Here is a 15,664-nt window from a genome sequence, read left to right on the forward strand (position 1 = left end):
CCTTCAGCAATCTACATAGAAACAGAATGTTTATATGTGAACTCTTACTGTGATCATGCCAAAGACAGAACTGTCGTCTCTGAAGTGAGAAAAGAACTTTATAAGAGAACCTGCCCAGTGCCTGAACTGAGGCAGGAAGAAAGCAAAGTACTTAGGGGTTTGATTTAATACACTTAAAGAGATGATAACAAGTCTGCCCTCGCAAGCCTCCTATTTTTTGAAGGTGCCGAAACCCCCACTGCCCATCAAATCAGAAGAGGATTTTGATCCATTGCACCCACAATTCCCTGACATGCCCCAAAATGGAGGGGGGGGGGCGCTAGGCCTAGAACTAGCAAACCATTTTCCTTCCCCTGGGGCTGATCTGGAAAATTCAATTCAAAAAGAATAAGTCCCAAGAAACACACATCCCCCCTTTGGCAGTCATGGAGCATTGGATGGGGGGGGGGCTGGGATCCTTTGATTGACCCTGCCCCTTTTAAATGCTTCAGTAGTTGTGTAGATAGGTAAAACGTTTTATCAGCAGCAGCAATTGACAAGTTTTACTATGCCTGTCAAACTTTAGTGACTATTTTTCTTCAGTTTTAAGGGGCTATGGAAATGAGACAACTATTAGGTTTGGTTGGGAAGGGTCTGCTTTATTGTCTTTTGTTTTTCAGGAAAGCTTTTGGGTAAAATTCATACTGCCTTATACAAAATTGCTACCTCCTCTAGCGTCAATACTTAATTTAAGTATTCAATGGTATGCATTAGCAAGCAAACATAAAGAAATCATCAGCAGAAAGGTTAACGGTCTTTCTTGATACCAATTGCTTTCAGTATCTTCAAACTTTTGTAGTGAGTCCCAGCAGGGAAGCCAATACTATCGTTTACAATGTGTGTGGTTTTTGTTTTTAAAAAAATAAATTTTATTTTTATAAAACCTGTGCTGTTTCTTTTTAAAGTAAGTAGTTCTGTTCTATCATTTACCTGAAAATTATTTTGCACACCGTTACCAACTCTGTTGGCATCCAGCTGTGTCAAGAGACATTGGAGTGCACCTCAGGGGGTGAAGTCAAGCCGCTGGAGAAACACAGTGCCTGCTGTGGCTGCAGAGACTGGTGACTCATAACTGCTCCCTCCCATGTTGTTTTTGCTGTGTTAACAGCACCAAAGTGACCTCCCCAGGGCACAAGCCTGGGCAGTGTGAATGGAAGTCCTGGGCTGCCCAGACCCCACTTTCGCCTTGCTGATGTGGCCCAAAGTAAAGCAGAGTGATACATTTGGCATCAGCATGGCTGCAGGAGTTGCCGGAAGGAGGCATACAAGATGCCATCCAACACATTAATAAATAATAATAATGAATTATAATTATAATAATACTTAATTTATTATTCACTTTCTAAACAACCATTCTCAAGGCAATTTACACATAAAATAGTTAAAAACACAAATACAAGACTAAAACGCTAACAAGTGGTAAAGACCAACTTATCCAGCTGCAAAACCCATTGAAACAAAAATGGCTTCAAGTGTTTCCAGAAAGTACAGATAGTGAGTTCCTGTCGACTTTCAACAAATTCAAATTCATGTTCCTCCCTCAGCCTGCCAAACAGGGGGCCTGGACTCTTAGCTTTCATTAAAAATGCAAGTCAATCAGACATATATAAATAAAATATGAAATCAACACATGGATACAATGCTCTAACACTTATTCGGCAGATACAGAGGCACTGCTGCAGCAAAGGACACTTAATCACTGTAGCTAAGCAATCAGGAGGGAGGAATATGAGGCATTTCCTGTATCTTTCTTGCTGAAGAGATTCACTCTTTTCCAACTGCAGTGAGTACAGGAACATATCAAATGATGTTTTTAATAGCTGTGTGGCAGGAACAAATTAAGCACAGTAAGCCTTTTCTAGTATGGAAATTCAATTATGGGGAAAGCTTTCCCTATTGACATTCTGTCCGATATCTTATCGCTTATGTGTGGGGCCCTGATTTACGTTTGGACTCTGTAGTTCAGCACAGCAGCTCATAACATTCTAAATGCTGAATAAATTCTTGGGGATGAACTTTTTATGAACTAAAACAGTTCATCTGGATGAACTTGGATTGAAATACTTTGTTTTGTAAAAGTACAAACTAGAACTAGTTCCTTTTTAAAATGAACTTCCCAAGCACCTGGGAAACTTTGAAAAAAGCCTTTTTTTAAAAAAACCCCAAACCCTTGGCATGCTTCTTTTTATTATTAATGAGAAGTAGTAGCATCTTTTCTAACAAGGAATGCACACAAATTAAGCTAGATAATTAAGTTAGTTCAGTGAAAACTAGGTGCAACCCTTTATTTACTGGAAATATTGTTGAATGTTGCTTAAATCTATCTATAACGGACTGAGATTAAACTGAAGTGTAAGTAAAAAAGTCATAAGTCCATCATTTTTATCATAAGGAGTTTCTTCTGCTGCTGCTCTGTTCTAAAACTTGTGCCATGAATTTTGTCCCCACATATGCTATTTTCACCAGCATCATTCATTACTTTTTCATGCTGTCTTTTTGTTATATATAGGTTTTTGTTGGCACACAGCTCATTTTTAAAGTATTTTGTTTCTTTGCTACTTTATGACCAACTGCCATCATTCTAGACAATCAGTGAAAGCTATTTCATTCTAGCATATAAAATATTACAGGAAAATATGGTGAAAGTTATAGATTCTATACCCCCCCCCCTGGACCGACAGCTCTGCAATAGGTATTGACCAGTTGCTAATACACCATTTATTGGCAAGTTAATCTACAGGGTTGTGACCGAGCAGATGCAGGCAATCTTGGATGAAACTGCTTAACTAGACCCATCTCTCTTGGGGTTCAGACCTGGTTTTGGAACTGAATTGTCCTTGGTCACATTGGTGAACAGCCTTTATTAAGACAGAGAAAAGAGGAGTGTGTGCTTACTTATTCTGCTCAATCTATCCAAGGCTTTTGATACCACCAACTGGCTTTGTAGGATAGATGTCATGTACATTGTTTTACACTGGTTCCATTCTTACCTGCAGGGTTGCTTTCAGAGAGTTGCTCTTCAGTTCCCTTGTATTGCTGCTATGGGGTGCTACAGGGCACTATTTTGCTGCCCCGTCCCCCGTGCTATTTAACATTTATACAGGGCTGTCAGGAATGGGGATGTGGCATGAAGTGTCAGCAGTAAGTTTAAGCCCTGTGGGTGAGTGGTTTCTGTGTCTAGGCCAGGCATGGTCAAACTTGACCCTCCAGCTGTTTTGGGACTACAATTACCATCATCCCTGACCACTGGTCCTGTTAGCTAGGGATGATGGGAGTTGTAGTCCCAAAACATGCCTGGTCTAGGCCAATGACTTCTCTGGATGAGTAAAAATTCCTCTGAAGGAACAGGTATGTAGTCTGAGGGTGCTCTTGGATCCATCTTTTCATTTGAAGCTTGAATGGCCTCAGTTGCTAGGAGCACCTGTTACCAGCTTGGGTTGGTAAGACAACTACAGCCATTCCTGGACCAAGATGGCTTTGCCACTGTGGTCTTGGCATCGGTAACATCAAGACTAGATTACTGCAATATACTCTATGTGGGCCTCCCTTTGAGCTTAACCAAGAAACTACAGCTGGTGAAGAATGCAGCAGCTTGTTTGTTGAAGCTATGGAGTCAGCTATACAGCAGCAAATAAAATGTTTTAAGTGTGTTTTAACTGCAATATACAATGTGACACTAGATGATGATGGTGAGCCTCATGGAAAATCCAATGTATTTTTAAGAACACTTTTTAAAAAACAAAAGAAAACTGTTTTTATGTATGTGTAGATTCCACCCATGTAACACTTTTGCTAAGGGAGCTGCACTGGCTGTTAATATGCTACAAGGAGAGGTGCTAGGTTTTACTTTTAGCATTTGAAGCCATAAGCAACTTGGGGCCAAGCTACATAATGGACTGCCTTGACCCATATAAATCTGGCTGGCAACTGCACTTCTTAGATGGGGCCCTGTTGAGAATACCACATTCCCAGAGGTGAGCAGTTCCAGCCTTCTGGAATCAATTACTAGCTGAAATTGAACAGGTGTCTAATGTCATGGTGTTTAGACACCTACTGAGGATATTTCTGTTTAAGAAGGATTTACCTGGGGTATGACCCAGTCTATGGACTATTAATTGGTAGTACATCAGTAAAAATGGTTTTATTGTTTTAAAGCTTTGTGGGAATGCTTTTTTATATTTAGAACTTGTACTTTTTGTATTTTATTTTAACTTCTTGTACCCCTCTTTTCAATAAAGCCCAATGTGTGCTGGCCACGTGGCTTCTCACAGACTCCTTTTAATGTACCTTTGACATGGTGTGGTAACCTATTGGCTTACATTGAAACATATGCACTTAAGATGTTGTGCTACCACTTCACTGTATGTGTGAACTGAGGGAAGAACTAAGGGATGATGTCAGGTGCTGGAAGGCTTCAGCCAGGAGCCTGGCATGTCAGACACTCGTTCTTCTGCTTACTGTGCTACTGAAGTTGATCACTCCTAACTTTAAGTTTACCCAATTAATATCTTTTTAAAGGTAAAGGGTAAAGGGACCCCTGACCACTAGGTCCAGTCGCTGACGACTCTGGGGTTGCAGCACTCATCTTGCTTTATTAGCCAAGGGAGCTGGCGTACAGCTTCCGGGTCATGTGGCCAGCATGACTAAGCCTCTTCTGGCAAACCAGAGCAGCACACGGAAATGCTGTTTACCTTCCCACAGGAGTGGTACCTATTTATCTACTTCGTGCTTTCAAACTGCTAGGTTGGCAGGAGCAGGGACCGAGCAACGGGAGCTGACCCCATCGTGGGGATTTGAACCGCTGACCTTCTGATTGGCAAGCCCTAAGTTCTATGGTTTATCTTTTTAATAGGACAGAAATAACATTATCACTGTTGTCAGGAAATTTGTTTGTATTTTGCTACAAGTTCTCCTTATCTAAAGGGCAGGTTCATCTGGGTCCAGTTCAGTTATCTCTGCTTATACACTCTTCCCAATCATTCATCTCTAATGACTGGTAAAACTAGACATGTTTTCATCACTAAAGGATGCTGAGGTAAATCATGAAATAGATTTCTAAGGCAGGAAGAAAGCTATCATCTATCTATGTCCTCTGTTATTGATTACTGTTCATGTGGAGTATTTTGTTTTTGACAGAATACTTGTGTCCATCTCAGTAAAATAATTGGACTGAATCCAATCTTTAGCTATCCATACAAAGGAAGGGCTACTTCCATTCTTGAAAAAAGTTTTTTAGTTCATCAGAGGACTCTTGTTGGCAGAATAAGGAAAGGGTGATGTTTGTCAGTTCCCACCTAGGAAACTACTGTCCTGGAGGATTCCCCATACCACCAGATTTGATTTTTTGAGAGCCCAGGGGGAAGTGGAAATTGTCAACAACAACAAAAGCCCCTCCCCCCCCCCATTTCCATCAGTGGAGGTGTTCTCTGTGACCAAGGCAAAGTCTAGAGCCAAACCTTAGCAGGTGCATATATAAACATTAATTATTTCCCCCATTGTTAAGTATATCGCTTTGCAATTTATTAGAGGTCCTTTCATGAGCATTTTATTTGTTCAGTCATTTCCTGTAAAACAGGTACGTCCTATTTTTCAAACATATAAGTATGACTACACAGATAAAATGCTTATTTGTCTCATGAGAAGTGACAACTTCTGGCAGCAGAATGAGAGTAATACTAATTTAGAAGATGGAGAATGGTGGTGACAGCTCAAGTTTGTACTTTGTGCCCAGAAAAAGAAGGGTCCCTTAGTACCATTTATCAAGTAAAGAGAGCTGAGAGTAGGGGCAAGTTAACAATTCCATTCTGATGAAGTGGGAAATGCAATATATAATTGTAAAACACAGTTTTAGGTCAGCACTTGATCCTTCACAATTTGTTAATTTATTTTCTAACAGGGTTGTTCCAGCCCCAAACTGCAACCCAGTGTATGCATCACAGAACATTTTGAACTAAAAGGAACCCAAAAACAAACAAAAAAACTGAATATGTGTGTAATTTCATTCTCCTCTTTGTAGCATAGATATCTATGTTATGGACAATTTACTTTCTGCACCATGTCCTTTACTTGAAAGTAATCGGAAAAGAAGATAAAGTGGCAAGCTGTGTAAGGCCTAAGAGGTAAAGTAATTGTTTTGAATTTAGTTTTCTTTTAACTGTGTTCTTTAAAAGAAATAAAAGAAGCTGCTGATATTTGCTTCATTTGAAGAAATATCACATCATTTCCCCAGCAGAACTTTTTTTTTAAGGCAGAGGAAAATGCATAAGGAGTCTGTGTCTAGCAGGTTAAAAAAAATAACAACCAATTATTACTTATGTTCGCCTCTTAGAAATGGAGAAGTGCTTCACATATTACATTTTCTCCAGCCAGCCTAAAGTCCAGGAAATTCTAAGCTTAATTTGATTTTGAGAGCTGCCTAGAATGTTGCAGTTACCCACAGAAGCTTTAATACTATTAATAGTACTTGTGTGCCCAAATCACTTAACTACCCAGCAGCAAACCTGTTAAGCATTGCTGTCATTTAACCATTACCGAGAGAAAAAATCCTTAGTCTGAATAATAGCATTTTTTAAACAAATACTATCAGAGCAATAATGCTCAAGATTTACAGGTTTTCAACTTGCAGTGCATGAGCACACATAAGTCCTTTTTGTTAGCACATTTCAGATCCCCCAAATATATATTTCATACCATGCTGCCCAGCAACTACTTGTGGACTCAGACACAGGAGGTGCACAGCACAGGGCAGGCCAAGGGAAGAAGTAAGACACATGACATTGGCACTGGGTTGAAATAGGCCTCAAATTTATTGATTAAAGATATAAACAGATTTTGGCGAAGGCACCCAGGAGTCGCAGGTAAGCTGTCATTTTTAGATTTATGCACTCTCTCAGATTTCATTCATTAGTCACATGGGAAACTTTGCATTCCTAAATCAAGAAATATCAAAGTTTGTATCTGCCTGGAATACTCATATTTTTGGAAGGACCACCCCTTCTTCCATGGACGAAGAGTAAAATGTGCAAAATACAGTATTCAATATTTTCTCAGAGGGACACTCTTGTTCCATCATGTGTTCCAGCACTGTTATAGGTTAGGCTGAATTCCTGTGCACACTTACTCATGAGTAACCCTTACTAAGTTTAGCGGGACTTGTTGTCAAGAAAACCAGCATTAGAGAGTCTAGAAACAGATTTTGTATTTAGTAGGTCTGTCTATTCTTGTGGAATGTGATGTAAGATTTCTGAAATATCTCTTCCTCCAACGATTACCTTAGTGAGAGAGCAACAAAGCACATTATCCTTAGTGCATTCTACGCGCAGTAATAACAGCTTGATTGTGTTCATTCACAGGCTAATGTGACACATGAAAGGACATGTGGATTGTAGCATCTGCTCTGTGGATCTGAAGTCCAACTTGTAAACACAGGTGTGACGGACAGCAGAGCCAGACTAGAGTCTGGTAATGTTGTTCCTCTGAAAACCCACCAGAGTGCTGAAGCCTCTCATGGATTGGCTACAGAGTCAGCTAGTCACAGAGTGGGGAGGAACAGCACTTTGGGAGGGGGAAAGAATAAAAGGAGCAGTTTCTGAGGGAGAGATTTAAGCTGGATTTAAGTTGAGGGATAGGGTTTGGGTTTTGAGAAGGGCCAAAGAAGGGTTAAGAGATATAGTTTGGTGGGAGGTAGGGAGTGAGATAAGGAGAACTGGTTCTGAGTGACGTTAAACATACACACTGAGTCTGAGTCTATCCAGGAGGGGAGAGTTCTTCTAGGTACAGAAGACTCCCAACCCAGTAACAAGGGGTGAGGTGATCCCCTGGTGATCTGTTATACTATTTAGAAGACCTCAGGTGTGTGATGGTTAAGAGAGTGGGTAACTTGAGGAGAAGTGCCCCTCGCTCATGAAACAAAGTATTAAGTTGTGAAGGAAGTATTTAACTGTAATATCTAAGTGACAGAAACTGAGTTGAACATTTTACCATCTGTTCTAGCAACCCGAACACCTACCACCTGAAGTGTAACACCTTGCTTTTAGTAACTGAAATTTAAGAACAGTTGTGCCTATAGTATTGTGTTTAACCCTGAGACATCTTAGTTAAAGTAAATAAGTTAACTTCGACCTGAAAGAACACATTTCCTGACCCACTTTGTTTCATAAACTTCTTTTTGTTTAACAAAACTTTTCTTGTTTGTTTGATCAACTCCTTCCTGAGACTCTAAACCATTAAGTTTTCCCTCATACAAGTCCCCCACTAGATAATCTGTTGTAAATTGTAGAAATTCATGTAATTGGTGTACTGTGAAGTGGGTGCACTATAGTTAATTGGGGGCAGTTAGCGGGAGTGGATCCGCCACATTATTAATTGGTGATATTAGGTGGTGGGTTTGCAAAATGAGGTCTATTAATGAGGGGTGTGGGTTTTTTAAATAGAAAAAACATTGTGTACAGTGGTACCTTAGGTCCCAAACTTAATCCATTCTGGAAGTCTGTTCCAAAACCAAAGCGTTCTAAAACCAAGGCGTGTTTTCCCATAGAAAGTAATGCAAAATGGATTAATCCGTTCCAAACTTTTAAAAACAAACCCTAAAACAGCAATTTAACATGAATTTTACTACCTCATTAGACCATTGATCCATAAAATGAAAGCAATAATCAATGTAGAGGTAAAGGTAAAGGGACCCCTGACCATTAGGTCCAGTCGTGACCGACTCTGGGATTGCGGCACTCATCTCACTTTATTGGCCGAGGGAGCCGGTGTACAAGCTTCCGGGTTATGTGGCTACTATGAAAATAAATAAGACAGTATTGTAGATGATAAAAAAAAAATTTCTTACATGCAGTGATGATAGTCATTGTTTAGATGGGGGGCTTTTATCCATTTATGTAGTCACACAATCAACCAGTAGCTGAACTGGGTTCCACACAGTCACAAGTCACAAAAAGGTAGTAAGAAGCCACAGTCACAAGTCAGTCCCATAAAACGAAGAACAAGTCACAGTCAAAAAAACGAAAAAGCCACACAAACAAAAACGCAAGAACAATGGCAAAAACAAAAGCTCCAAATATCACATCTGTGTTGTGTGGGTGCTCGGGACTCAAAAGCCAACAGACTCAACAGAAAGCCTCTGATTAGTAGCGGGGGACTCAATTTACAAACGGAACACGCTCAACAGGAAGCGTAACATGTTCAGCTTCCAAGGCAAAGTTCACAAACCAGAACACCTACTTCCAGGTTTGCAGTGTTCTATTTCCAAGTTGTTCATAAACAAAGCTCTTCTAAAACCAAGGTACCACTGTATAAAAATCTGATAAATTCAGTGCCAAAGCAGACTGAAAAAAGATATTCTGTTTCATTTATTCCAGCTTGGGGAGTCTAGAAAATTGATTTGGGCACTACATTGTCATTCTGACAATGAATTATGGGAGCAAAAACACAAATCCAAAGGTTCATCCCAAATGCTTTAGCAATATGTCATAAAAAATATCATACACATACATGATTTGTCAGATTTATCTTTCTCTATGGAACCTTTCAAAATGCTAGGGTTAACCCCAGGAGCTTAACCAACTAGACTTATACTACTTCAAAAAGCATTTCAACTGCTTGTGTATTCTGTTGGTCTAAATTGTTAGAGCACATATTTTGTACATGAAATGCAACTGCCACACATCTTTTCCTTTGTGCAGTGGGCTATGCATGTGGTGTCACTGTCAGAAACATTAGAGATCCCCTCCCTGTCTAGCCCAGCTTACAACCTGTAAACTTGGATTCAGTATATTCAGAAAAGAGTTAACATGGTAACTTTGTAAAGTAGCAATTACAACTAACCCTAGTTTTCTTCTGGAGCCTTCTCAGCCAGCAAGACCCCACCCCTTCACACCATTCTCCAGGGATCATCTCCAAATTCCAACCTCAATGTCTATTGTAAGAAAATGTCCCCAGATTACTACAATCACTGCACTGCCAACCCTTTCTTTTCTTTTCCATTTTTCTTTCCAGCAGCTGACTGCGTTTCTCCGTTTTACCTAGCAGCAAATCTAGCTTCCCCCTATCCTTCCATTATGTGGAAATGGACATATTCATCACTGGAAATGACTAACACTTGAAAGTGCTAACAGAAAGCCTTGATCAAAAAAGGCCCTGAGAATATTATTTCCCTAAAGCAAAATGTAATTTATTTAATCCTTGAATGAGAACAAATTTCCATTTCAGAATGAGTTTCTTAAAAAAAAAAATAAGCTTCCTTGAAGATTTTTGGATAGCAAAACCACAGCAATTCTACAGCTTCAAAGTCAATGCCTACCTATAATGCATCTCAAGCCTTGCTAAGAGATTTGACAGGATGGAGGCCTTGACAGTTTCCTAAGAACAAGAGCCAAGCTTTTTGGAAGACTAACTCAAATCAATCTCTTCCCCCCCCCCACTCTCTCTCACACACCTCAATGTGGAGGAAGCTAAATAGGGTTAGGAAGTGGTTGCACCAGGCAGATTATCTCTGTAATATGGCCCATTTGTGTAGTAAGTGGCTTTCAAAACTTGTATCCCCTCATAGAGCACTGCCATATAGAAACCTGCACGGGAGTGCTTAGCTTGGTTTAGCATATTCTATCTCGCTCCATTTTAACCCTCTTATAAATTATTGTCTTTTTATTTATTCTTTTTTTAAAAAAAATAGTTTTAGATTGTAAAAAATTCCATTTTTTATTTGATTTCACTGATCCTGCCTGCGGGCCACAGCAGCAGATCATGGCTGGGATCAGGAGCGGCCAGGACACTAAAAAGCCTCCTGGAAGCTGTACAAGTGGCAGTGGTGGCGATCACACCCCAGTCCCAGAAATTAGTTCATTCCTTTGCAGCAATAGTTAAAGAATGAAAAAACCCGTTCTTTAAAGCTGAAGTGCAACAAAGGGCAATTCGGGTTTTCTGCGGATTGTCATTTTCTCTGATTCTGCTTTAACTCGCAGGTTTTCACAGGGAACGCTCTAGAGCACAAATGAGAGGGTGCTCAGACACAGAGCTTTAAAGCACAGACTTTGCCTGAAAAGAGCAGAAGAAAGTTAAGTGTCAGTAAATCTAGATAGGTAGTTGGGCTGCCTTGGTGAACCAAATGGCTCATATCCTGGGTTCCCTGACTCAAACAGGACAATGAGATGTCAACATATGGCTATGTGTATGCTAGGCCCTACCCTGACAAATACAAACCACTGTCAGTGGGATCCAGTAATGGAATAGATCGAGCTGGTTCAAGACAGCAATTCGTTTCTTGCAATACCAATTACTAATAAATAAAGCTTGCATTTGCTAAGTGTGGTTTACTATTAATATAAAAAGATGATGGTCCTGAATACATTAATAGCAGAAGATATCCCGTAAGAGTGTGTATATAATACCTTATGGGAACACCCAGTTTAACTTGCTAAATATAAAAATGTACATATTTTGTAATTAAATGTACAAGGCTGATAAATGTAGGCAACTTTATTAAAGTGTTATGCACATATTTATATGCCCCATTCATTTCATGCTTCACTTGCAATGCACTCTTATGATGAAGTTTTATTAAAAAACCCAATAAAGAATTAAATAAAACCAATATCATTATGAAACAGGTAAGGACATAATAACTCAATATACTCAAGCAGAAATTCTGCTTTGGTGGTTAGGTAATAATGAATTCATATGAAAAACAAGAACTTGGAAAAAGAGAAGAGGTGAGATAAAATGTAGTAGCAGAAGAAGCTACAATATACATATATTGAAATGCTTATCTTTTTCACTTTTGTGTCTTAAAAGGGGTATACCATTAACCATCATTTTTATAACCAAAGGTCAATATCTGGAATCTTAAAGACTACACTTCAACATCTCAACATCCATTAACGACCAGAATTACTAGTTTAAATTACATAAAGTAAAACCCAAATATATTGCATAAATAAATACACGTGAAAAAGGAGCTATGTGGTTTGAAAATATCCCATTCATTGTTAAGAGAATTACTAAACAAATCAGTTTATATACAACTTCGACTAATTTCTTTTGAAACATCACTTCAGTCAGATCTAGTCAAGCTTACCATCTGCTGAGTACACAAAAGCAGCTCTATTCTAGAATCATACAGCTTCCTTTGCAAAGTTTGCACGCAAGCTGTTCTTGTCAAAATTAAACCCATGTGATTATTCATCTTAATATTCAATCAGACGTTAAGTAAAGAGTGACAAAAGTCCACATATGGATGACAAGCTGCTTCTGTAGTAAATATTCTCCCTTTTATTGAACAGAGTCTTATGATATTGTAAGATGTTCTGCACCAGCCACTACAGATTTCACTATCTACAGGCTAATATAAAACAAGGTTGAAGTAGCCACTTCAAAACTCAGGCATCCACATTTACATTATTATGCCACGTGTCTATTGCTGCGGCTGATAATGAATGAACTTGTTGATATGATTGGTGAAATGACAAAACATGGTTCCTAATATTTTGCATTCATTCTCCAAAAGTTTGCAAATGTGTTGCTATAACACAGATATACATTCTTGACTGCTGAGTTTTTAAAAGCACAGATACAAAATATTTTAACTGTTGCTCCAAAGCACATTGAGAAGGGTACCTTACTATTGTATATGCACACACTAAGTTCCAATGTCCTCATTTAAAAGAAAAAGTTGACAGTGACATCTTTCTTACTTATCTATATTCCATAAAAATTACATTGGAATTTTAAGCAATGGACTTTTTGAGACAGTGACAACAAAGTTATTTTTCAATTTCCTCTGTGATTTGGAAATGACAGGGAAACATAGGAACTAAATTGTTCTGCAAAAAATTTGTTGCAACTGAAGCAAGTTATGGAGGCATACCATAGAAACATTCTGTATCAGTTATCTTATGTTCAGAAAAGTTTTGGGCTGTGAGTAGCAAGGAGAAACAAACTTCTGCTAACCTGTGAACGCTATCATTTGTATTCAACAATTGTCCATGGAGTTCAATCGTTCATTCTCTTAGATACAGAAACCAACCAGAAACTATGTAGAAAATACCACGTTTGTTCTCCTTCCAGTTGTACCTTCCCCCCTCTCACACACAAAAAAGACTTCTGGGTGCCCATGAGAACTATGGTGCAGCTTGCATCAGCAGCAACAATATCTTGCCTGGGATGCAAGGAGCTACTCTAGACACACCTGAGCACATTCCAGTGGGATATTTTTTTAAATGATTTTATTTGAGCAGAAGGCTGTCTCCCTTCAATATTACAAACTGCTTTTGAAAGGATTTCAAAAATGGCTTGTGGTGTGATATAAGAGGTCAGGTGGTTGTTTAATATAAGACTGTAGTTAATTTGGGTATTTCAAGCTACTAGGTTCACTTCCAAATATTCTTCCTCATCTTTTTCTTATGCTATGTGCAAGGGCAAACAACAAAACATATAATTCAAAGCAAGGCTTCTCAAATGTTGTGTTCTAACTTCAGATAACCAGCAGGCTTTCCAAATGAAAAAAGATTAAAGATTGAGGTGCTTTCATTCACCGATCATTCAAAATGGAGACTAATGAGAATACACACAGGGGGGAAATCCATGGGAAGCTTTGATTTTCTTTATACTTAGCATGCCTATACACATCTTACAACAAACAAATATTATATCATTGAAAGACTCACCCCAAACTTGGATCCACAGCAACTGCTCTGGGGTTGTGGAGGTCAAGATCGATCAAAATAACACATACAGTTCCATTGTAGTTGCATACAAAGATTGTGTCACTCATACGATCCACAAAATAAAAATTCCCAGTAAGCCAGTCGACTGCCATTTGTTGTATATCTGCCAGAGTGAAAAGATTGTTAAATTAATTATGCTAATCCAACTTCTGTAACTCCAGATATTACTCCAAAGGAGATATTCTATACATTTGAAAGAAGTTCAAGTTGTTAATGAATTCTTTGAAAACAAGGGATAAGCAGTGCCTTTTTTCTGGGGGGACGCTGGGGGACGCATACCCCTAAACATTTTGTGAATCTAAATTTGGCCACATTGAGGGGCAGTATTTCAATATGAGTAGGAAAATGAGAGTACCCCTAAACATTTTTAAGGAAAAAAGCAGACTATAAGTACAGTAAATTCTGCCTAAAGTAAAATTTAGTCACAGAATACAAAAAGCAGAGGGAATGTTATAGTTGCCATTTTTTACTTCTGTTGTGAACAGACAAAATTTCAGGTGCAAATGACATACTGTAATGATCACAACTGCAAACCCCATAATATTTCACTGTGAGTGCATCATAGAAGGAGTAATTATGACTTTTTCACAGAAACCACAGATTTCCACCATGTGAGGAAGATGTTGGTTTGTAACTAATCAAAGAAACAGGATATGAAATAAGCTACGAGAATCGCAAAAAGTTTCAGAAATGTATTGCAACCCTGTCAGTCTAGCAGAACCACCCTACCACAAAAGCTCCCCAGCCCTATTTCCTTCAGAACAATGAAGGAAGTCCATATTTTCCTCATCACTTGTGCCTGCACTTGGCTTACCTCAACTTTTTATAACCCTGTACATAAACACATTACAGCTGTAGATACAGTACAGGAAAAATTATGTATAGGGGAAAAGAAAGGTAACGATACCTTCCTTACATGGGTCGCCAACTGTTTGTCCTAAATCCATGGGCAGTGTTGGAATATATTTCCATATACCGTATATCCAAAATATGAAAAGGAACAGACATGGATCACAGTCCACCCTTGAATGGACAGAGTTTGAGACTGGCATAGGGCTCAATGGAACCTCCCTCTTTTCTTGCCTCTGATCTGCCTGTTGTACACATGCAAGGCAGGTGCAGGTAACTCTCCAACTGAAAATCCATGTTTGCTTTATTGTACTCATCCGGCCACCACTCTCCACCATGGCACTTCAGTTTGCAATCTGTATTGCTTGAAAGCCAGGCACAGGGGAGGGATGGGCAAGGGATCTATGCCCATGCTGATTCGTGTAGTTGTGGCTATACAACAGATGGATTGTATGATATAATTTCAGTGAGATAAAATGAATATACAGTGGTACCTCACAAGACGAATGCCTCGCAAGACAAAAAAACTCGCTAGACGAAAGGGTTTTTTGTTTTTTGAGCTGCTTCGCAAGACGATTTTCCCTATGGGCTTGCTTTGCAAGACGGAAACGTCTTGCAAGTTTGTCTCCTTTTTCTTAACACCGTTAATACAGTTGCGACTTGACTTCGAGGAGCAACTCATAGAATGCGGTGTGGTAGCCTTTTTTGAGGTTTTTAAAGACTTTGATGATTTTTGAAGCTTTTCAAAAACTTTCCCGACACCGTGCTTCGCAAGACGAAAAAAATCGCAAGACGACAAAACTCGTGGAACGAATTAATTTTGTCTTGCGAGGCACCACTGTATAGACAATGTTTTCACTCCTGTCTTCCCATACACCGTTCTTCTGACACCCCTTGAACATTGCCCTCTCCAGTCTTTATCGCCCCCTCCCTCTTTCTGCCTTGCCACCAGGGATGACAACCCTTAATCTTTCTATCCTAGTCCTCTTCTCCCTCCTTGCTATCCTTCCTGAGGCAGACCAAATTCGCTTTGTTTCTCACCCTCTTTT

General features: G+C 39.2%; 1 protein-coding gene across 6 annotated transcripts in view; it reads right to left on the bottom strand.

Annotated features, from left to right (window-relative positions):
- The window catches only part of LRP1B (LDL receptor related protein 1B), a 754,317-nt gene that overhangs the window by 264,693 nt on the left and 473,960 nt on the right, over positions 1–15,664 (bottom strand). For all 6 annotated transcript variants that reach the window (XM_028745157.2, XM_028745183.2, XM_028745175.2 and 3 more), the window contains one exon: positions 13,707–13,869. In XM_028745157.2, the coding sequence (XP_028600990.2) occupies positions 13,707–13,869 (163 nt within the window). The remainder of the gene's footprint in view (positions 1–13,706; positions 13,870–15,664) is intronic.

The sequence above is a fragment of the Podarcis muralis genome, chromosome 1 (assembly GCF_964188315.1).
Source record: "Podarcis muralis chromosome 1, rPodMur119.hap1.1, whole genome shotgun sequence".
Lineage (NCBI taxonomy): Eukaryota > Metazoa > Chordata > Lepidosauria > Squamata > Lacertidae > Podarcis > Podarcis muralis.